The 23,964-nt window shown below is 56.2% G+C and overlaps 1 protein-coding gene across 9 annotated transcripts in view; it reads right to left on the reverse strand.

Annotated features, from left to right (window-relative positions):
* Positions 1-4,033: 4,033 nt before the first annotated feature.
* The window catches only part of DOCK3 (dedicator of cytokinesis 3), a 179,806-nt gene continuing 159,875 nt past the window's right edge, over positions 4,034-23,964 (reverse strand). For 6 of the 9 annotated variants that reach the window (XM_069736068.1, XM_069736069.1, XM_069736067.1 and 3 more), the window contains 9 exons: positions 20,398-20,514; positions 18,939-19,054; positions 18,586-18,709; positions 10,016-10,163; positions 9,826-9,941; positions 8,632-8,719; positions 8,285-8,404; positions 7,119-7,201; positions 4,034-5,639 (listed from right to left, as the gene is read on the reverse strand). In XM_069736068.1, coding sequence (XP_069592169.1) covers positions 5,214-5,639; positions 7,119-7,201; positions 8,285-8,404; positions 8,632-8,719; positions 9,826-9,941; positions 10,016-10,163; positions 18,586-18,709; positions 18,939-19,054; positions 20,398-20,514 — 1,338 coding nt within the window. In that variant the 3' untranslated portion in view covers positions 4,034-5,213. Of the gene's footprint in view, positions 5,640-7,118; positions 7,202-8,284; positions 8,405-8,631; positions 8,720-9,825; positions 9,942-10,015; positions 10,164-18,585; positions 18,710-18,938; positions 19,055-20,397; positions 20,515-23,964 lie in introns of those variants that run through there. The other 3 variants (XR_011314921.1, XR_011314923.1, XR_011314922.1) reach the window with 3 other exon arrangements.

Below are 23,964 nucleotides of genomic sequence, written 5' to 3' on the forward strand. Positions count from 1 at the left end.
AGAGGGCAATCGTGATGTTATACCCACAGGGGCCAATACAGGGTGATCATGTGATATTATACCCACAGGGGCTACTAGAGGGCGAGCATGTGATGTTATACCCACAGAGAGCACTAGAGGGTGATCATGTGATGTTATACCCACAGAGACCACGAGAGGGCGAGCATGTGATGTTATACCCATAGGAACCACTAGGGGGCGAGCATGTGATGTTATACCCAAAGAGACCACCAGAGGGTGAGCGTGTGATGTTATACCCACAGAGACCACCAGAGGGCGAGCATGTGATGTTATACCTACAGGGGCCACTAGAGGGCGAGCATGTGATGTTATATCCACAGAGGCCACCAGAGGGTGATCATGTGATGTTATACCCACAGAGACCACCAGAGGGCGAGCATGTGATGTTATACCCACATAGGCCACCAGAGGGCGAGCATGTGACGTTATACCCATAGGAACCACTAGAGGTTGAGCATGTGAGCTGGAGGATCTCACACGTCACACTCCGCGCGTCAGGAAAAATATCCCAGCAATACCTGCAGGAAAGCGGCGCAGCGTGCACCGGAATCTCCGTATAAACGTAAGAGAGCTGCTTGCAATATCCAGATGTTATATATACCTAGAGAGGCCACTAGAGGGCGAGCAGATGATGTTCTACCCAGAGAGGCCACTAAAGGGTGATCATGTGATGTTATACCCACAGGGGCCACTATGTTATACCCACAGAGAGCACTAGAGGGCGAGCATCAGATGTTATACCCACAGAGGCCACTAGAGGGTGAGCATGTGACGTTATCCCCGGCGAGCATGTGATGTTATACCCACAGAAACCACTAGAGGGCGAGCATGTGATGTTATACCCACAGAGGTCACTAGAGGGCGAGCATGTGATGTTATACCCATAGAAACCACTAGAGGGCGAGCATGTGATGTTATACCCATAGGAACCACTAGGGGGCGAGCATGTGATGTTATAGTCAAAGAGACCACCAGAGGGTGAGCATGTAATGTTATACCTACAGAGACCACTAGAGGGCGAGCATGTGACGTTATACCCACAGAGGCCACTAGAGCGCGAGCATGTGATGTTATACCCACAGAGGCCACTAGAGGGCGAGCATGTGATGTTATACCCACAGAGGCCACTAGAGGGCGAGCATGTGATGTTATACCCACAGGCGCAACTAGAGGGCGAGCATGTGATGTTATACCCACAGGGGCCACTACAGGGCGAGCATGTGATATTATACCCACAGAGACCACCAGAGGGCGAGCATGTGATGTTATACCCAGAGGCCACTAGAGGGCGAGCATGTGATGTTATACCCACAGAGGCCACTAGAGGGCGAGCATGTGACGTTATACCCACAGAGGCCACTAGAGCGCGAGCATGTGATGTTATACCCACAGAGGCCACTAGAGGGCGAGCATGTGATGTTATACCCACAGAGGCCACTAGGGGGTGAGCATGTGATGTTATACCCACAGAGGCCACTAGAGGGCAAGCATGTGATGTTATACCCACAGGCGCAACTAGAGGGCGAGCATGTGATGTTATACCCACAGAGACCACCAGAGGGCGAGCATGTGATGTTATACCCAGAGGCCACTAGAGGGCGAGCATGTGATGTTATACCCACAGAGGCCACTAGAGGGCGAGCATGTGACGTTATACACATAGGAACCACTAGAGGGTGAGCATGTGACGTTATACACATAGGAACCACTAGACCAGGGGTCCCCAACCTGTAGCTCGGGAGCCACATGTGGCTCGCGGTCCTATGAATCGTGGCTCGCGGCTGTCTGTCAGCTTGGTGCAATAGCTCCAGTTCTAGCAAACAGGTATGAAGAGCTCATCTGAAAATGGTGAATTTTGTAAGCAGAACTGGACAGAAGAGCAGATCTGGATGCACATATACTGGTCTTAGGGGTTATGAGATGATTTAAGTATGGTTTGCTGGAGACAAGATGACACCACCTGTCAGAGGAGATGTTTGAAGCTGGATGTGACAGTGTCTTGGGAGTGCTTTATAGGAGAATACTGAATGGGGGGTATTGTAGGAACCCGTGGATCTTTGTATACTGCTTTGGAGTGATTGATTTTTTTGGAAAAGCTTTGGTTACCATTATGCCTATAATGGGGGCTTTGGTTGCCACTATTGTGAGGGGGGCAGGAGCTGAATGTGGCTCGCGACCCTCTATCAAAGCTGAATGTGGTTCTCAAGGTCAGAAACGTTGGGGACCTCTGCACTAAATGGTGAGCATGTGATGTTATACCCACAGAGGCCACTAGAGGGCGAGCATGTGATGTTATACCCACAGAGGCCACTAGAGGGCGAGCATGTGATGTTATACCCACAGAGAGCACTAGAGGGCGAGCATGTGATGTTATACCCACAGAGACCACTAGAGGGTGAACATGTGATGTTATACCCACAGAGACCACTAGAGGGCGAGCATGTGATGTTATACCCACAGAGGCCACTAGAGGGCGAGCATGTGATGTTATACCCACAGAGGCCACTAGAGGGCGAGCATGTGATGTTATACCCACAGAGAGCACTAGAGGGCGAGCATGTGATGTTATACCCACAGAGAGCACTAGAGGGCGAGCATGTGATGTTATACCCACAGAGACCACTAGAGGGTGAGCATGTGATGTTATACCCACAGAGACCACTAGAGGGCGAGCATGTGATGTTATACCCACAGAGGCCACTAGAGGGCGAGCATGTGATGTTATACCCACAGAGGCCACTAGAGGGCGAGCATGTGATGTTATACCCACAGAGAGCACTAGAGGGCGAGCATGTGATGTTATACCCACAGAGAGCACTAGAGGGCGAGCATGTGATGTTATACCCACAGAGACCACTAGAGGGTGAGCATGTGATGTTATACCCACAGAGACCACTAGAGGGCGAGCATGTGATGTTATACCCAGAGGCCACTAGAGGGCGAGCATGTGATGTTATACCCACAGAGACCACTAGAGGGCGAGCATGTGATGTTATACCCACAGAGACCACTAGAGGGCGAGCATGTGATGTTATACCCACAGAGGCCACTAGAGGGCGAGCATGTGATGTTATACCCACAGAGAGCACTAGAGGGCGAGCATGTGATGTTATACCACAGAGGCCACTAGAGGGCGAGCATGTGATGTTATACCCACAGAGAGCACTAGAGGGCGAGCATGTGATGTTATACCCACAGAGGCCACTAGAGGGCGAGCATGTGATGTTATACCCACAGAGAGCACTAGAGGGCAAGCATGTGATGTTATACCCACAGAGGCCACTAAAGGGCAAGCATGTGGCGTTATCCCCGGCGAGCAAGTGATGTTATACCCAGAGGCCACTAGAGGGCGAGCATGTGATGTTTTACCCACAGAGGCCACTAGAGGGCGAGCATGTGATGTTATACCCACAGAGGCCACTAGAGGGCGAGCATGTGATATTATACCCAGAGGCCACTAGAGGGCGAGCATGTGATGTTATACCCACAGGGGCCACTAGAGGGCGAGCATGTGATGTTATACCCAGAGGCCACTAGAGGGCGAGCATGTGATGTTATACCCAGAGGCCACTAGAGGGCGAGCATGTGATATTATACCCACAGGGGCCACTAGAGGGCGAGCATGTGATGTTATACCCACAGGGGCCACTAGAGGGCGAGCATGTGATGTTATACCCATAGAGGCCACTAGAGGGCGAGCATGTGATGTTATACCCACAGAGAGCACTAGAGGGCGAGCATGTGATGTTATACCCACAGAGAGCACTAGAGGGCGAGCATGTGATGTTATACCCACAGGGGCCACTAGAGGGCGAGCATGTGATGTTATACCCATAGAGGCCACTAGAGGGCGAGTATTTGACATTATACCCATAGGAACCACTAGAGAGCATGTGATGTTATACCCACAGAGACCACCAGAGGGCACGTGACACTAAGTCCTTCTGGTCGGTATCCCGTGTATAATGGGGCGTCAGACTCTCTCGCTTGTCGCAGGCAGTAATTTTGCAGATTTTTTTTTAGGGCGATAAACTTTATTTTCATATAACAACCATCTGAAGGAAAAAAAAAATCTCACAATAGAACAGTGAAAATCGTATTTACACACAGACCGGACGGCACGCGGTGTGCGGGGACATGCGGACACCGTATATACACACACCCTGCGGGAAGCGGAGCATCAAAGACACAACACAGCACCGCCGGAGCCGACAATATGGAGACACATAACGAGGGAGCCTGGCCCCGTCTGATGGTGATGGAGGGACAGGGTTACCGATCCTCGCTACCCTCATAGACATCAAAAGGTGGCACCCGGGCGCGGGAACACCGAGCGCTGACAGTGCCGAAGATGCCAGAGTCCAGGGCGGCACAAGAGACAAGCTGGAAATAACACAGATGACAGGAAGGAGCGCAGGGGCGAGAGGAGCGGAGTCATCATCATCATCCTCATCCAGGAGCCAAATACACCACCCCTCGCCCCATACACCGTCCCTCACCCCATACTGACCCCTTACCCCATACACACCCCTATACACCACCCCTCGCCCCAGACACTTACCCCATACACCACCCCTCGCCCCATACACCGCCCCTCGACCCATACACCCCCATACACCACCCCCCGCCCCATACACCCCCATACACCACCCCTTGCCCCATACTGACCCCTTACCCCATACACACCCGCTATGCACCACCCCTCGCCCCAGACACCCTTCATTCACTGCTCCCTCACAACAAAGAACCCTTCCGTGCACACTGTAATCTCTCATCCCATATACAGACTCATCGCCACAGACACCCTCATACACTGACCCCTTGCCCCATACACTGACCCTTTTGCCCCATACACCCCCATACACTGACCCCTCGTCCCATAGACGGATCTCTATCCACATACACCGACTCCTGGCACCACACACCCCACCATAGACGGACTCCTCGCCCCACACACCCCCCATAACCAGACCTCTCAACCTATATACCCTCACCCCATATGCTGACCCCTCGCCCCATACACCCCCATACATACCCCCATAGACCCTCCGCCCATACGCTCGCCCCCCCATACACCGACTCTACGCCCCCATAGACTGACTTCTCACCCCATACACTGACCCCTCCGGGCCCCTGCCCCCTCCACACAACGACCCCCTCTTGCCCCCAGACTCCTTCACTTCAGTCCATGACTATGGTTTGCCCATGTTGTGATCCCATCCGACCCGCGCCGCTTGCTCTTTGACCGTGTGGCAGTTCCTCCTGGGTCTCCGTAGTCGATCGTGCTCTGCGTTCCCCTCATCGCGCTCCCCGCAGGGTGACCGGGGTGGGGTGACCCCAGTGGGGGCCGAGTGGCTTCGACAAGGTTGGACCTTTGCAGCCTCCAGCCCGTTGGGATCGGACAGACTGTACCGCACCGGGGGGTAGTGCTGGAAACATCCGCTCTGCTGCTCTTCAGTCCGGGGGTCTGTGCTTGGGGTCCCATCAGGACAGCCAGGAAAGGTGCCTTCACTCAGGGAGGAGACCCCGCTGCTGGCGCTGCCCGAGAGCGGAGAGTTACTGCCATCAAGGCAAGACTGAGGGCTGGTGGGAGAGGCCGGGATCGTGTGCAGGGGGCTCTGCGGAGAGGAGAGAGCGCACAGTAATATATCATGTCTGGCATCCTACACAACCGAGACCTGGTGCTCATCCTGAGCTCCTGCTGCAGGACATGATTGCAACTGACACTCCCGGGCAGAAAGGGCAGACGGATGCATGATGTCACGATAATATAAATATGCCATATTCTGAGTATACTTCTAGAAGGTTCCATGGCTTTACAGACACGCTGTGGGCTTTTTGACCCCCCCCCCGTCCCAGCTCCTTCTCACTACACACTCTGTGCAACGTGATACCAGTGTAGAGCAGCCCCCCACTGAGTAGTTTATGACCCTAAGCTGGCTGAAGGCAGTTGTGGAAACGTGCTCTTTTGGTCATCTATAAACTTAATAGTATGGAATAACTCGACCCCAAGTAGTGGTATAGGTGTGAAGCTGACATTTTTGGAATGTGCATTATTAAACCTAAACACCAGTGCGTTTTCTAATTTCCCGTAACAGCAGACTTCGAGAAATGGATTACTACTTAACCGGGTCATACAGATCCCTCATGTTTGGGCTCAAATTAATGCCCAGCTCATGCTCGGGAGCATGATAGTTTTGGGGTCCTTCTACGAGGTTCATACCCCGAGATGTTTAATAAAAAGTTTTCCATACTTTTCCAAAGGGGGCGTATCCAGCCCCTTAGTGATGTCACTAGCAGAGGGTATAAGAGATTCAGCCTCATTTTAGCAGTAGCTTTTGCCCAGGAAGTGAGCTAACAGACACACTGCAATATGCTCGGATGCATTGGGACATTTGCTCCCCCTCCTCCCTGTCGCATGGCTTACCATGGAATCACATAAGACAAATGATTATTTTGTAATCGATCTGTACATACTGTAATTGTCTAATTCTTGTAATATAGGGTTTTTTTTTATACTTTTTGTAAACACTGCCTAATCTTTTTGGAGTAAAAGTTATAATATCTACTAGCTTCCTTTCCCTTGCTCTAAAACGTACCTCCAACTTCCTCTGAAATAAATTACGCTACTGATTGGGTTGGCTCCTGACCCGCTATTAGTCATAGTAATAGGAGCTGGTGGAGGCAAAGTGTCCTTCGCTTTTGGGGAAACTGGCAGTGAAGGAAAGGGGTTTATAAGTGTATTGCCTGGCTCCGGCTGGGAATAGTTATATCGCCCTCATTGCAGTGTGTGCTCAATAGCCAGTACATAGCAGGTAGCCTTTCCGGTAAATAATTATCCTAGGTGCAGTATCCTGACTGACCTGCAGGTAAGGGGGGGGCACCAGAGAGCTGCAAGTTCCAAACCGGAAATGAGAAGTGGGATATAAGTAAATCACTGAAGAACAAACTGGGGGCAACCAAACACCCCCGGTTCATGACATACATATTGGTAACAGTGGTGGGATAATCACAAATATTCTCCCAGTGATTCATGACACACACAAAATATCGATTCCTGTATCACGCAAGAGATCAGGGTAATATTATAGCAGTACCTTACGTAGGGATCTGCTGGGTAACGCCGGGCCACCATCCCCTACAGAGGGGTGAAATGCGTCAAAGTGCAGAGAGTAATGGCCTGTAGAGAACGAGACGGGAGGTAAAAGCACAGAAGTAACTGCAGATGTCAGTCCTCATCTGCAAACTGAGCAGTAACTACATTCATTACCTGTATTATACCCCAGAGCTGCACTCACTATTCTGCTGGTGCAGTCACTGTGTAAATACATTACTGATCCTGAGTTACCTCCTGTATTATACCCCAGAGCTGCACTCACTATTCTGCTGGTGCAGTCACTGTGTACATACATTACATTACTGATCCTGAGTTACCTCCTGTATTATACTCCAGAGCTGCACTCACTATTCTGCTGGTGCAGTCACTGTGTACATACATTACATTACTGATCCTGAGTTACCTCCTGTGTTATACCCCAGAACTGCACTCACTATTCTGCTGGTGCAGTCACTGTGTACATACATTACATTACTGATCCTCAGGTACATCCTGTATTATTATACTCCAGAGCTGCACTCACTATTCTGCTGGTGCAGTCACTGTGTACATACATTACATTACTGATCCTGAGTTACATCCTGTATTATACTCCAGAGCTGCACTCACTATTCTGCTGGTGTAGTCACTGTGTACATACATTACATTACTGATCCTGAGTTACATCCTGTATTATACCCCAGAGCTGCACTCACTATTCTGCTGGTGCATTCACTGTGTACATACATTACATTACTGATCCTGAGTTACCTCCTGTATTATACCCCAGAGCTGCACTCACTATTCTGCTGGTGCAGTCCCTGTGTACATACATTACTGATTCTGAGTTACATCCTGTATTATACCCCAGAGCTGCACTCACTATTCTGCTGGTGCAGTCGTTGTGTACATACATTACATTACTGATCCTGAGTTACATCCTGTATTATACCCCAGAGCTGCACTCACTATTCTGCTGGTGCAGTCCCTGTGTACATACATTACTGATTCTGAGTTACATCCTGTATTATACCCCAGAGCTGCACTCACTATTCTGCTGGTGCAGTCACTGTGTACATACATTACATTACTGATCCGGAGTTACATCCTGTATTATACCCCAGAGCTGCGCTCCCCATTCTGCTGGTGCAGTCACGGTGTACGTACCCTGTGTCAGGCCCCTGGGGGTCCCTGTCGGTGTCAGGACGCTCCCGACGTGCGATGTGAGGAATGGCAGTGACTCTCGGGTTCCACTATCCAGACTCCAGCTGCTGGGAGCCGCCAGGACTGTGTCGTTAGGAGGCGCCGTTGTGCAGGGAGAAGAAGGAGCAGGAGGATTAGACACAATAATAACCTTATAATGTATCTGAAGAATCATGGGATTATAACTCCACCCACTCGTGACTACCATTTTAGCTCCTCCCACTCATCAATAAACCCCTCCCACTGAGCACTATAGGCAGTCACATGACTCGTCGGCCGTCCTTTCTGTGTATGTGCGGGGGGGTCTTCACCTTTCTCCGCTACGGACAGGTTGGGGTCACTGCACGGCTTGCACGGTCCGAGGACCTGCTGGAACAGAGCTCGGGGGTACACGCAGCGCTGAAAGACCACCAGAAAAGAGAGAAGTGAGGAGAGCAGAGGCGAGAGCCCAGCCGCCGCACTGCATTGTGGGAGATGCACGGAGCCCGCAGCATGTGCCATCTCCAGAAACGCACTGCAGCCGAGCACGCACCATCTCCAGGAACGCACTGCAGCCGAGCACGCACCATCTCCAGGAACGCACTGCAGCCGAGCACGCACCATCTCCAGGAACACACTGCAGCGGAGCACGCACCATCTCCAGGAACGCACTGCAGCGGAGCACGCACCATCTCCAGGAACGCACTGCAGCCAAGCACGCACCATCTGTAGGAACGCACTGCAGCCTAGCACGCACCATCTCCAGGAACGCACTGCAGCCGAGCACGCACCATCTCCAGGAACGCACTGCAGCCGAGCACGCACCATCTCCAGGAACGCACTGCAGCCGAGCACGCACCATCTCCAGGAACGCACTGCAGCCGAGCACGCACCATCTCCAGGAACGCACTGCAGCTGAGCACGCACCATCTCCAGGAACGCACTGCAGCTGAGCATGCACCATCTCCAGGAATGCACTGCAGCGGAGCACACGCCATCTCCAGGAACGCACTGCAGCGGAGCACACGCCATCTCCAGGAATGCACTGCAGCCGAGCACGCACCATCTCCAGGAACGCACTGCAGCGGAGCACGCACCATCTCCAGGAATGCACTGCAGACGAGCACGCACCATCTCCAGGAACGCACTGCAGCGGAGCACGCACCATCTCCAGGAACGCACTGCAGCCGAGCACACCCCATCTCCAGGAACGCACTGCAGCGGAGCACGCGCCATCTCCAGGAACGCACGACAACGAAGCACGCACCATCTCCAGGAACGCACTGCAGTGGAGCGCGCACCATCTCCAGGAACGCACTACAACGGAGCACGCACCATCTCCAGGAAAGCACTGCAGCGGAGCATGTGCCATCTCCAGGAAGGCACTGCAGCCAAGCGCGAGCCATCTCCAGGAACGCACTGCAGCAGAGCATGCGCCGCACTGACAGACCCAGCAGAATTATGAATACAGCTCTGGATGTGCCAGATATAAATCACAATGTCTGCATGGCGGCATTAACCCTTACCTGGCCGCTCTCCGGACCGCTCTGGTACATGGCGCTGCTGGGCCGGTCTCGTGGAGCAGGAAGCAGCATCACCAAGTCGCGCGAATGTCTATATTTATCCGGAAGCGAAGGGGAACCTGGGGGAAGATGATAGTCAGCAACTACTGATGCCAAATCGCGCTTACGTCAGGACCCCGGACTTCCACGTTACCTCGTGTGCTGGACGGCGCAGAGTTAATGAGCTGAGATGGTGCAGAGTGGGTGGAGCTGAGGCTGGAGGAGGAGGGGCTTGTGTAAGAGGAGGAGAGCGCAGAAACATTGGTGATGGATCCGGCGTGGAGAGAATGTGGGAGCAGCATCTGCAACAGAGCGGAGACTAAGCGAACGCCGAGAGAGCAGCGAGGAAGCAAGCGCCGAGAGTGCAGTCAGGGAGCACCGAGAGTGCAGAGCCAGTGAGCGCAGAGAGTCAGCGAGCGCCGAGAGAGCAGTCAGCGAGCGCCGAGAGAGCAGTCAGCGAGCGCAGAGAGTGAGCGAGCGCCGAGAGAGCAGAGTCAGCAAGCGCAGAGAGTAAGCGAGTACCGAGAGGGCAGTCAGGGAGCACCGAGAATGCAGTCAGTGAACGCCGAGAGAGCAGAGAGTCAGCAAGCGCCGAGAGCAGAGTCAGCGAGAGCAGAGAGTAAGCGAGTGCCGAGAGAGCAGAGAGTCAGCAAGCACCGAGAGTGCAGAGCCAGTGAGCGCAGAGAGCAGAGTCAGCGAGCGCCGAGAGAGTAGAGTCAGCGAGCGCAGAGAGTAAGCGAGCGCCGAGAGAGCAGAGAGTCAGCGAGCGCCGAGAGAGCAGAGTCAGCGAGCGCCGAGAGCAGAGAGTCAGCGAGCGCCGAGAGAGCAGAGCCAGTGAGCGCAGAGAGCAGAGAGTCAGCGAGCGCCGAGAGAGCAGAGAGTCAGCGAGCGCCGCGAGAGCAGAGAGTCAGCGAGCGCCGAGAGCAGAGTCAGCGAGAGCAGAGAGTAAGCGAGTGCCGAGAGAGCAGAGAGTCAGCAAGCACCGAGAGTGCAGAGCCAGTGAGCGCAGAGAGCAGAGTCAGCGAGCGCCGAGAGAGTAGAGTCAGCGAGCGCAAAGAGTAAGCGAGCGCAGAGAGTCAGCGAGCGCCGAGAGAGCAGAGTCAGCGAGCGCCGAGAGCAGAGAGTCAGCGAGCGCCGAGAGAGCAGAGCCAGTGAGCGCAGAGAGCAGAGAGTCAGCGAGCGCCGAGAGAGCAGAGAGTCAGCGAGCGCCGAGAGAGCAGAGAGTCAGCGAGCGCCGAGAGAGCAGAGTCAGCGAGCGCCGAGAGAGCAGAGAGTCAGCGAGCGCCGAGAGCAGAGTCAGCGAGAGCAGAGAGTAAGCGAGTGCCGAGAGAGCAGAGAGTCAGCAAGCACCGAGAGTGCAGAGCCAGTGAGCGCAGAGAGCAGAGTCAGCGAGCGCCGAGAGCAGAGTCAGCGAGAGCAGAGAGTCAGCGAGCGCCGAGAGAGCAGAGAGTCAGCGAGCGCCGAGAGAGCAGAGAGTCAGCGAGCGCCGAGAGAGCAGAGAGTCAGCGAGCGCCGAGAGAGCAGAGAGTCAGCGAGCGCCGAGAGAGCAGAGAGTCAGCGAGCGCCGAGAGAGCAGAGAGTCAGCGAGCGCCGAGAGAGCAGAGAGTCAGCGAGCGCCGAGAGAGCAGAGAGTCAGCGAGCGCCGAGAGAGCAGAGAGTCAGCGAGCGCCGAGAGAGCAGAGAGTCAGCGAGCGCCGAGAGAGCAGAGAGTCAGCGAGCGCCGAGAGAGCAGAGAGTCAGCGAGCGCCGAGAGAGCAGAGAGTCAGCGAGCGCCGAGAGAGCAGAGAGTCAGCGAGCGCCGAGAGAGCAGAGAGTCAGCGAGCGCCGAGAGAGCAGAGAGTCAGCGAGCGCCGAGAGAGCAGAGAGTCAGCGAGCGCCGAGAGCAGAGTCAGCGAGAGCAGAGAGTAAGCGAGTGCCGAGAGAGCAGAGAGTCAGCAAGCACCGAGAGTGCAGAGCCAGTGAGCGCAGAGAGCAGAGTCAGCGAGCGCCGAGAGAGTAGAGTCAGCGAGCGCAAAGAGTAAGCGAGCGCAGAGAGTAAGCGAGCGCCGAGAGAGCAGAGAGTCAGCGAGCGCCGAGAGAGCAGAGTCAGCGAGCGCCGAGAGCAGAGAGTCAGCGAGCGCCGAGAGAGCAGAGCCAGGGAGCGCAGAGAGCAGAGAGTCAGCGAGCGCCGAGAGAGCAGAGAGTCAGCGAGCGCCGAGAGAGCAGAGAGTCAGCGAGCGCCGAGAGAGCAGAGAGTCAGCGAGCGCCGAGAGAGCAGAGTCAGCGAGCGCCGAGAGCAGAGAGTCAGCGAGCGCCGAGAGAGCAGAGCCAGTGAGCGCAGAGAGCAGAGAGTCAGCGAGCGCCGAGAGAGCAGAGAGTCAGCGAGCGCCGAGAGCAGAGTCAGCGAGAGCAGAGAGTAAGCGAGTGCCGAGAGAGCAGAGAGTCAGCAAGCACCGAGAGTGCAGAGCCAGTGAGCGCAGAGAGCAGAGTCAGCGAGCGCCGAGAGAGTAGAGTCAGCGAGCGCAAAGAGTAAGCGAGCGCAGAGAGTAAGCGAGCGCCGAGAGAGCAGAGAGTCAGCGAGCGCCGAGAGCAGAGAGTCAGCGAGCGCCGAGAGAGCAGAGAGTCAGCGAGCGCCGAGAGAGCAGAGAGTCAGCGAGCGCCGAGAGAGCAGAGAGTCAGCGAGCGCCGAGAGAGCAGAGAGTCAGCGAGCGCCGAGAGAGCAGAGAGTCAGCGAGCGCCGAGAGAGCAGAGAGTCAGCGAGCGCCGAGAGAGCAGAGAGTCAGCGAGCGCCGAGAGAGCAGAGAGTCAGCGAGCGCCGAGAGAGCAGAGAGTCAGCGAGCGCCGAGAGAGCAGAGAGTCAGCGAGCGCCGAGAGAGCAGAGAGTCAGCGAGCGCCGAGAGAGCAGAGAGTCAGCGAGCGCCGAGAGAGCAGAGAGTCAGCGAGCGCCGAGAGAGCAGAGAGTCAGCGAGCGCCGAGAGAGCAGAGAGTCAGCGAGCGCCGAGAGAGCAGAGAGTCAGCGAGCGCCGAGAGAGCAGAGTCAGCGAGCGCCGAGAGAGCAGAGAGTCAGCGAGCGCCGAGAGAGCAGAGAGTCAGCGAGCGCCGAGAGAGCAGAGAGTCAGCGAGCGCCGAGAGAGCAGAGAGTCAGCGAGCGCCGAGAGAGCAGAGAGTCAGCGAGCGCCGAGAGAGCAGAGAGTCAGCGAGCGCCGAGAGAGCAGAGAGTCAGCGAGCGCCGAGAGAGCAGAGAGTCAGCGAGCGCCGAGAGAGCAGAGCCAGTGAGCGCAGAGAGCAGAGAGTCAGCGAGCGCCGAGAGAGCAGAGAGTCAGCGAGCGCCGAGAGCAGAGTCAGCGAGAGCAGAGAGTAAGCGAGTGCCGAGAGAGCAGAGAGTCAGCAAGCACCGAGAGTGCAGAGCCAGTGAGCGCAGAGAGCAGAGTCAGCGAGCGCCGAGAGAGTAGAGTCAGCGAGCGCAAAGAGTAAGCGAGCGCAGAGAGTAAGCGAGCGCCGAGAGAGCAGAGAGTCAGCGAGCGCCGAGAGCAGAGAGTCAGCGAGCGCAGAGAGCAGAGAGTCAGCGAGCGCCGAGAGAGCAGAGAGTCAGCGAGCGCCGAGAGAGCAGAGAGTCAGCGAGCGCCGAGAGAGCAGAGAGTCAGCGAGCGCCGAGAGAGCAGAGAGTCAGCGAGCGCCGAGAGAGCAGAGAGTCAGCGAGCGCCGAGAGAGCAGAGAGTCAGCGAGCGCCGAGAGAGCAGAGAGTCAGCGAGCGCCGAGAGAGCAGAGAGTCAGCGAGCGCCGAGAGAGCAGAGAGTCAGCGAGCGCCGAGAGAGCAGAGAGTCAGCGAGCGCCGAGAGAGCAGAGAGTCAGCGAGCGCCGAGAGAGCAGAGAGTCAGCGAGCGCCGAGAGAGCAGAGAGTCAGCGAGCGCCGAGAGAGCAGAGAGTCAGCGAGCGCCGAGAGAGCAGAGAGTCAGCGAGCGCCGAGAGAGCAGAGTCAGCGAGCGCCGAGAGAGCAGAGTCAGCGAGCGCCGAGAGAGCAGAGAGTCAGCGAGCGCCGAGAGAGCAGAGAGTCAGCGAGCGCCGAGAGAGCAGAGAGTCAGCGAGCGCCGAGAGAGCAGAGAGTCAGCGAGCGCCGAGAGAGCAGAGTCAGCGAGCGCCGAGAGAGCAGAGAGTCAGCGAGCGCCGAGAGAGCAGAGAGTCAGCGAGCGCCGAGAGAGCAGAGAGTCAGCGAGCGCCGAGAGAGCAGAGAGTCAGCGAGCGCCGAGAGAGCAGAGAGTCAGCGAGCGCCGAGAGAGCAGAGAGTCAGCGAGCGCCGAGAGAGCAGAGAGTCAGCGAGCGCCGAGAGAGCAGAGAGTCAGCGAGCGCCGAGAGAGCAGAGAGTCAGCGAGCGCCGAGAGAGCAGAGAGTCAGCGAGCGCCGAGAGAGCAGAGAGTCAGCGAGCGCCGAGAGAGCAGAGAGTCAGCGAGCGCCGAGAGAGCAGAGAGTCAGCGAGCGCCGAGAGCAGAGTCAGCGAGAGCAGAGAGTAAGCGAGTGCCGAGAGAGCAGAGAGTCAGCAAGCACCGAGAGTGCAGAGCCAGTGAGCGCAGAGAGCAGAGTCAGCGAGCGCCGAGAGAGTAGAGTCAGCGAGCGCAAAGAGTAAGCGAGCGCAGAGAGTAAGCGAGCGCCGAGAGTCAGCGAGCGCCGAGAGCAGAGAGTCAGCGAGCGCAGAGAGCAGAGAGTCAGCGAGCGCCGAGAGAGCAGAGAGTCAGCGAGCGCCGAGAGAGCAGAGAGTCAGCGAGCGCCGAGAGAGCAGAGAGTCAGCGAGCGCCGAGAGAGCAGAGAGTCAGCGAGCGCCGAGAGAGCAGAGAGTCAGCGAGCGCCGAGAGAGCAGAGAGTCAGCGAGCGCAGAGAGTAAGCGAGTGCCGAGAGAGCAGTCAGGGAGCACCGAGAATGATTAAGGGAGCTTAGTCTCCAGAAACGCGTTGAGACTCTTACCCATATGGTTCGTGCTGAAGTCTGTATCCTCTATGCTTAAAGTTTGTGAATAAAGAAAACTCTTTTTTATGGATTCAGTGAAGCTGGACATTTTCTTCTTTTTTAGCACCGAGAATGCAGAGTCAGCGAGCGCCGAGAGAGCAGAGTCAGCGAGCGCAAAGAGTAAGCGAGCGCAGAGAGTAAGTGAGCGCCGAGAGAGCAGAGTCAGTGAGCGCAGAGAGAGCAGAGTCAGCGAGCGCCGAGAGAGCAGTCAGCGAGCGCAGAGAGTAAGCGAGCGCCGAGAGAGTAGTCAGTGAGCGCCGAGGGCAGAGAGTCAGTGAGCGCCGAGAGCAGAGAGTCAGTGAACGCCGAGCGCAGAGAGTAAGCGAGCGCCGAAAGAGCAGTCAGCGAGCGCAGAGAGTGAGCGAGCGCCGAGAGAGCAGAGTCAGCAAGCGCAGATAGTAAGCGAGTGCCGAGAGAGCAGTCAGGGAGCACCGAGAATGCAGAGTCAGTGAGCGCCAAGAGCAGAGAGTCAGTGAACGCCGAGAGAGCAGAGTCAGCGAGTGCAGAGTAAGCGAGCGCAGAGAGAGCAGAGTCAGCGAGCGCAGAGAGTAAGCGAGTGCCGAGAGAGCAGTCAGGGAGCACCGAGAATGCAGAGTCAGTGAGCGCCAAGAGCAGAGAGTAAGCGAGCGCAGAGAGTCAGCTAGCGCCGAGAGAGCAGAGTCAGCGAGAGCAGGGAGTAAGCGAGCGCAGAGAGTAAGCGAGCGCCGAGAGAGCAGAGAGTCAGCGAGCGCCGAGAGAGCAGAGAGTCAGCGAGCGCCGAGAGAGCAGAGTCAGCGAGCGCCGAGAGAGCAGAGAGTCAGCGAGCGCCGAGAGAGCAGAGAGTCAGCGAGCGCCGAGAGAGCAGAGAGTCAGCGAGCGCCGAGAGAGCAGAGTCAGCAAGCACCGAGAGTGCAGAGCCAGTGAGCGCAGAGAGCAGAGAGTCAGCGAGTGCCGAGAGAGCAGAGAGTCAGCGAGCGCCGAGAGAGCAGAGAGTCAGCGAGCGCCGAGAGAGCAGAGAGTCAGCGAGCGCGAGAGCAGAGAGTCAGCGAGCGCCGAGAGCAGAGTCAGCGAGAGCAGAGAGTAAGCGAGTGCCGAGAGAGCAGAGAGTCAGCAAGCACCGAGAGTGCAGAGCCAGTGAGCGCAGAGAGCAGAGTCAGCGAGCGCCGAGAGAGTAGAGTCAGCGAGCGCAAAGAGTAAGCGAGCGCAGAGAGTAAGCGAGCGCCGAGAGAGCAGAGAGTCAGCGAGCGCCGAGAGAGCAGAGTCAGCGAGCGCCGAGAGCAGAGAGTCAGCGAGCGCCGAGAGAGCAGAGCCAGTGAGCGCAGAGAGCAGAGAGTCAGCGAGCGCCGAGAGAGCAGAGAGTCAGCGAGCGCCGAGAGAGCAGAGAGTCAGCGAGCGCCGAGAGAGCAGAGAGTCAGCGAGCGCCGAGAGAGCAGAGAGTCAGCGAGCGCCGAGAGAGCAGAGAGTCAGCGAGCGCCGAGAGCAGAGTCAGCGAGAGCAGAGAGTAAGCGAGTGCCGAGAGAGCAGAGAGTCAGCAAGCACCGAGAGTGCAGAGCCAGTGAGCGCAGAGAGCAGAGTCAGCGAGCGCCGAGAGAGTAGAGTCAGCGAGCGCAAAGAGTAAGCGAGCGCAGAGAGTAAGCGAGCGCCGAGAGAGCAGAGAGTCAGCGAGCGCCGAGAGAGCAGAGCCAGTGAGCGCAGAGAGCAGAGAGTCAGCGAGCGCCGAGAGAGCAGAGAGTCAGCGAGCGCCGAGAGAGCAGAGAGTAAGCGAGCGCAGAGAGTCAGCTAGCGCCGAGAGAGCAGAGTCAGCGAGAGCAGGGAGTAAGCGAGCGCAGAGAGTAAGCGAGCGCCGAGAGAGCAGAGAGTCAGCGAGCGCCGAGAGAGCAGAGTCAGCGAGCGCCGAGAGAGCAGAGAGTCAGCGAGCGCCGAGAGAGCAGAGAGTCAGCGAGCGCCGAGAGAGCAGAGAGTCAGCGAGCGCCGAGAGAGCAGAGAGTCAGCGAGCGCCGAGAGAGCAGAGAGTCAGCGAGCGCCGAGAGAGCAGAGAGTCAGCGAGCGCCGAGAGAGCAGAGTCAGCAAGCACCGAGAGAGCAGAGAGTCAGCGAGCGCCGAGAGAGCAGAGAGTCAGCGAGCGCCGAGAGAGCAGAGAGTCAGCGAGCGCCGAGAGAGCAGAGAGTCAGCGAGCGCCGAGAGAGCAGAGAGTCAGCGAGCGCCGAGAGAGCAGAGAGTCAGCGAGCGCCGAGAGAGCAGAGAGTCAGCGAGCGCCGAGAGAGCAGAGAGTCAGCGAGCGCCGAGAGAGCAGAGAGTCAGCGAGCGCCGAGAGAGCAGAGAGTCAGCGAGCGCCGAGAGAGCAGAGAGTCAGCGAGCGCCGAGAGGGCAGTCAGCGAGCGCCGAGAGAGCAGTCAGCGAGCGCCGAGAGAGCAGTCAGCGAGCGCAGAGAGTGAGCGAGCGCCGAGAGAGCAGAGTCAGCAAGCGCAGAGAGTAAGCGAGTACCGAGAGGGCAGTCAGGGAGCATCGAGAATGCAGTCAGTGAACGCCGAGAGAGCAGAGAGTCAGCAAGCGCCGAGAGCAGAGTCAGCGAGAGCAGAGAGTAAGCGAGTGCCGAGATAGCAGAGAGTCAGCAAGCACCGAGAGTGCAGAGCCAGTGAGCGCAGAGAGCGCCAAGAGCAGAGAGTCAGTGAATGCCGAGAGAGCAGAGTCAGCGAGTGCAGAGTAAGCGAGCGCAGATAGAGCAGAGTCAGCGAGCGCAGAGAGTAAGCGAGTGCCGAGAGAGCAGTCAGGGAGCACCGAGAATGCAGAGTCAGTGAGCGCCAAGAGCAGAGAGTAAGCGAGCGCAGAGAGTCAGCTAGCGCCGAGAGAGCAGAGTCAGCGAGAGCAGGGAGTAAGCGAGTGCCGAGAGAGCAGTCAGTGAGAGCAGAGTCAGTGAGAGCAGAGAGTCAGCGAGCGCCGAGAGAGCCGAGAGTCAGCGAGCGCCGAGAGAGCCGAGAGTCAGCGAGCGCCGAGAGAGCAGAGAGTCAGCGAGCGCCGAGAGAGCAGAGAGTCAGCGAGCGCCGAGAGAGCAGAGAGTCAGCGAGCGCCGAGAGAGCAGAGAGTCAGCGAGCGCCGAGAGAGCAGAGAGTCAGCGAGCGCCGAGAGAGCAGAGAGTCAGCGAGCGCCGAGAGAGCAGAGAGTCAGCGAGCGCCGAGAGAGCAGAGAGTCAGCGAGCGCCGAGAGAGCAGAGAGTCAGCGAGCGCCGAGAGAGCAGAGAGTCAGCGAGCGCCGAGAGAGCAGAGAGTCAGCGAGCGCCGAGAGAGCAGAGAGTCAGCGAGCGCCGAGAGAGCAGAGAGTCAGCGAGCGCCGAGAGAGCAGAGAGTCAGCGAGCGCCGAGAGAGCAGAGAGTCAGCGAGCGCCGAGAGAGCAGAGAGTCAGCGAGCGCCGAGAGAGCAGAGAGTCAGCGAGCGCCGAGAGAGCAGAGAGTCAGCGAGCGCCGAGAGAGCAGAGAGTCAGCGAGCGCCGAGAGAGCAGAGAGTCAGCGAGCGCCGAGAGAGCAGAGAGTCAGCGAGCGCCGAGAGAGCAGAGAGTCAGCGAGCGCCGAGAGTCAAACAGGGCGGAGAGAAAGAGGGTGGAGAATCAGCGAGCGTGGAAAGTCCATAGAGTCAGCGAGCGCAGAGTCACCATTACCATATGTAGAGTCACTGTCCCGGGTGCAGAGGGGTTGCTCGTCACTGCACATAATACAAGTACACTTCAACTAATCAATACAGTTTTATGCTGCTTTGCACTGCTCACGACCGTCACCTGCATGCTGTAGGGATCCTCGGTCTCGCTGTCCACCGCGGTGGTCGTGGTCCCAGTGTCGCTGGATGTGTGTGATGAGAGGGAGGATGAGGAATGGCGGACTGAGCTCAGGACTACGAGAGGGCTGAAGAGAGAGCAGTCACAAGGGTCTTATCAGCCTGCTACAGAAACCTGCCTCCGTGCAGTCTCTCCCCCGTACAGTCTGTCCCTCTCACATGTGCAGTCTCCCCCCCTCGTGCAGTCTCTCCCTCTCACATGTGCAGTCTCTCTCCTGTGCAGTCTCTCCTCCGTGCTGTCTCTCCTCCGTACAATCTCTCTCACATGTGCAGTCTCTCTCCCCCTTGCAGTCTCACCTGTGCCGATGCAGCATCCGCATACTGTCGTTATTCAGGGCGCCATGTGATAATATGACGTTGCTGCGCGGTAATGGGGCACACGAGGGGTTCATCTTCTCCAGCATCGGGAACTCCTGCAGAAACAGCAGAGATTATAACAGTCTGGAGACGAGAATGTTCCACTCATCTGTATAATGCACACACCGCTCTGCTACATCTCACCCTGCACGCACCGCTCTGCTACATCTCACCCTGCACGCACCGCTCTGCTACATCTCACCCTGCACGCACCGCTCTGCTACATCTCACCCTGCACGCACCGCTCTGCTACATCTCACCCTGCACGCACCGCTCTGCTACATCTCACCCTGCACGCACCGCTCTGCTACATCTCACCCTGCACGCACCGCTCTGCTACATCTCACCCTGCACGCACCGCTCTGCTACATCTCACCCTGCACGCACCGCTCTGCTACATCTCACCCTGCACGCACCGCTCTGCTACATCTCAGCCTGCACGCACCGCTCTGCTACATCTCACCCTGCACACACCGCTCTGCTACATCTCACTCTGCACACACCGCTCTGCCACATCTCACCCTGCACACACCGCTCTGCTACATCTCACTGCACACACCGCTCTGCTACATCTCACCCTGCACACACCGCTCTGCTACATCGCTCCCTGCACACACCGCTCTGCTACATCTCACCCTGCAGACACCGCTCTGCTACATCTCACCCTGCACACACCGCTCTGCTACATCTCACCCTGCACACACCGCTCTGCTACATCTCACCCTGCACACACCGCTCTGCTACATCTCACCCTGCACACACCGCTCTGCTGCATCTCACCCTGCACACACCGCTCTGCTGCATCGCTCCCTGCACACACCGCTCTGCTGCATCGCTCCCTGCACACACCGCTCTGCTACATCTCACCCTGCACACACCGCCCTGCTACATCTCACCCTGCACACACCGCTCTGCTACATCTCACCCTGCACACACTGCTCTGCTACATCGCTCCCTGCATACACCGCTCTGCTACATCTCACCCTGCACACACCGCTCTGCTACATCGCTCCCTGCACACACCGCTCTGCTACATCTCACCCTGCACACACCGCTCTGCTACATCTCACCCTGCACACACCGCTCTGCTACATCTCACCCTGCACACACCGCTCTGCTACATCTCACCCTGCACACACCGCTCTGCTACATCTCACCCTGCACACACCGCTCTGCTACATCTCACCCTGCACACACCGCTCTGCTACATCTCACCCTGCACACACCGCTCTGCTACATCGCTCCCTGCACACACCGCTCTGCTACATCACTCTTCACTCACACTGTTACACTATGCTACACTGTTTCTGGAACACGGCAGGGCCGCAGAGCTGCACACAGAGACCCTCAGATGAGCGAGCGCCATATATACAGGTATAATGGATAGACAATGTCTCACCTGGTACAGACTGGAGCGCATGACCTGGAACTGATCCACCAGCTTCTTGTGAAGAGGCCTCATCTCTGGGTGGACACAGCGCTCGTGTACGGCCAGCCCCACTCCCAGGACGTGCACCTGCGGGGCAGAAAGCAGGATCATCACCACCGTCACCAGCATTATCACCACCATCATCATCACAATCACCACCATCATCATCATCATCATCATCATCACCACCATCATCATCATCATCATCACCACCATCATCATCATCACTGTGAGGAGCTCGCCTTCTAAATACTATTGGACCAATACACGTAAAGCGGAGTCTGCGGCTGTAAGGGATGCAGACTTTTCCCAGCACGGAGCACTGGTTACATCTTATTGCGGTGATTTATTAGTGATTTTCTTGCTGGTCATTTCATCCTCAGGAATCCAGGTTTCCATTCAGTGACAGTAAAGGTACCGTCACATTTAGCGATGCTGCAGCGATCTAGACAACGATGCCGATCGCTGCAGCGTCGCTGTTTAGGTCATTGTGTGGTCGCTGGAGAGCTGTCACACAGACAGCTCTCCAGCGACCAACGATGCCGGTCCCCGGGTAACCAGGGTAAACATCGGGTTACTAAGTGCAGGGCCGCGCTTAGTAACCCGATGTTTACCCTGGTTACCAGTGTAAATGTAAAAAAAAACAAACACTACATACTTACCTACCGCTGTCTGTCCCCCGGCGTTCTGCTTTCCCGCACTGACTGTGAGCGCCGGCCAGCCGTAAAGCAGAGCAGTGACGTCACCGCTCTGCTTTCCGGCTGGCCGGCGCTGACAGTGCAGGAAAGCAGAGCGCCGGAGGACAGACACAGAAGGTAAGTATGTAGTGTTTGGTTTTTTTACGTTTACGCTGGTAACCAGGGTAAACATCGGGTTACTAAGCGCGGCCCTGCGCTTAGTAACCCGATGTTTACCCTGGTTACCAGTGAAGACATCGCTGGATTGGCGTCACACATGCAGATTCAGCGATGTCAGCAGGAGTCCAGCGACGAAATAAAGTTCTGGACTTTCTGCAGCGACCAACGATCTCCCAGCAGGGGCCTGATCGTTGGTCGCTGTCACACATAACGATTTCCTTAACGATATCGTTGCTACGTCACAAGAAGCAACAATATCGTTATGTGTGACGGTACCTTAAAGGTACTGTCACACTAGACGATATCGCTAGCGATCCGTGACGTTGCAGCGTCCTCGCTAGCGATATCGTCCAGTGTGACAGGCAGCAGCGATCAGGCCCCTGCTGGGAGATCGCTGGTCGGGGAAGAAAGTCCAGAACTTAATTTCGTCGCTGGACTCCCCGCAGACATCGCTGAATCGGCGTGTGTGACACCGATTCAGCGATGTCTTCACTGGTAACCAGGGTAAACATCGGGTAACTAAGCGCAGGGCCGCGCTTAGTAACCCGCTGTTTACCCTGGTTACCAGCGTAAAAAAACAAACAGTACATACTTACATTCAGCTGTCTGTCCCTTGCCGTCTGGTTCCTGCCTTGACTGCTGGCCGTAGTGAAAGCAGAGCACAGCCACAGCGGTGAGTCACCGCTGTGTGACTCACCGCTGTGCTGTGCTTTCACTTTCACTTTACGGCCAGCAGTCAGTGCAGGGACCAGACGGCAAGGGACAGACAGCTGAATGTAAGTATGTACTGTTTGTTTTTTTACGCTGGTAACCAGGGTAAACATCGGGTTACTAAGCGCGGCCCTGCGCTTAGTTACCTGATGTTTACCCTGGTTACCGGGGACCTCGGGATCGTTGGTCGCTGGAGAGCTGTCTGTGTGACAGCTCTCCAGCGACCAAACAGCGACGCTGCAGCGATCCGGATCGTTGTCGGTATCGCTGCAGCGTCGCTAAGTGTGACGGTACCTTTAGGCCAAACCCAAGATTAGTAATCATGGAACTCTATCATTCCATTGTCCTCCCAGTCACTAGTCCCATTGTGTGGTCGGCTGTAAACCCATCAGAGGCGTCACCACAGGGGGTCTCACCCACAGGGGTCTCACCCACAGGGGGTCTCACCCGCAGTCCCAGGTGATGGGTTTGACCTGAGGAACATACCTCCACCAATGCACAGCTTTGGGGGGCAGGGAGTGAACACTTTTGCTTATTCATGGGGCTGATCCCAGGGAGGGAGGACAATAAGTCCCTTGCTTAGTGCGGAGTTGGTAGAGAGACAGCGATGGCCGAGGTCCGGGTGCCCATGGACGGAGGCCTACAGAGTTTGGTTGCTGGCTGGATACATTTCTGCTTCAGTTGTGTTATCGGTCGTCTGGAGGAGCCTGGATCCAGGATTGGTAATCAAGGAAAGCAATCGTTCCATTATTATCGCCTGGTTCGGGGGCAGTAGGACCACCGGCACCAGGAAGGCATCCTCTGGGCTGAGGACATTGTATCTCGGCCATCTACCCGGAGTTGTTGTAAAACCATGAACATAAGGAATGAAACATAGTTGCATCATTATCCTGCCTAGATGATTATTATAACCCAAAACCTCAGAACTTCACAGTCACCACCATCATCAGCACCACCATCATCATATCACCACTACCATCATAATATCACCACCATCATCAGCAGCACCATCAGCAGCAGCACCATCATCATATCACCACTACCATCATCATATCACCACCATCATCAGCAGCAGCACCATCAGCAGCACCACCATCATCATATCACCACCATCAGACCTCTGGTGACACCTAGTGCTGAAATTGTGTATAACAACTAGAGGCTCCTTTTCTTGGTCCAGGACATTGTATATGCCCCACTAACCTCAAGATCATAACTAATGCACCTCGGAGGGGGCTTGCTGATGGAGGGCTTTGTCTGATGTGGCGACCGCTGTGCCCCCATGCTCCCCTGAACACTACCACGGGCAATTAATAGCAGCAGATATATATGGGTAAAAATAAGAAGACTTCTGGGCAACCCACAGGCTTACATAAGGAACCTTCTATAGAGGACATGGATCGATTCTTAAACCAACCACTTCAAACAAGGAACACCAGATCAGCAATGTCGCAAACACCGCACAAAAATAGTTCCTCCTCAAAAGAGCCACAGACCTCACACATCTCTCCTAAAAAAACAACAGACAATAGCGGGGGAGATGTAGACATATCGGAGGACATGAATATAGCTGAACTGAGTAAATACATTAAAGCTCTTCCAACTAAAACGGACCTGGAAAGTTTTGCGTGTAGGCTTGAGAACTCTTACAAAAAGGAGATACATAACTTACAGACAGAATTCACATCGCGTATAGAAGATGTGGAAAAGACACAAGAGGATATTTCACAGGAACTTCAGGCGCACAGGGAAATTTTAATGGACCACACCATGAAACTGGAGGAAATGTCATCTGGCCTTGAGGATCTAGAGAATCGCAATAGGCGTAACAATATCCGTATACGTGGCTTACCAGAATCTGTCAGTCCTCGGGACCTAGACCACACAGTTCAGAGAATATTTCTGGACATTCTCGGCGACCACGAGGACAACACCATCGAGTTCGACAGGATCCATAGATCCCTTGGTC

This window comes from Ranitomeya imitator, chromosome 8 (assembly GCF_032444005.1).
Source record: "Ranitomeya imitator isolate aRanImi1 chromosome 8, aRanImi1.pri, whole genome shotgun sequence".
NCBI classification, from domain to species: domain Eukaryota; kingdom Metazoa; phylum Chordata; class Amphibia; order Anura; family Dendrobatidae; genus Ranitomeya; species Ranitomeya imitator.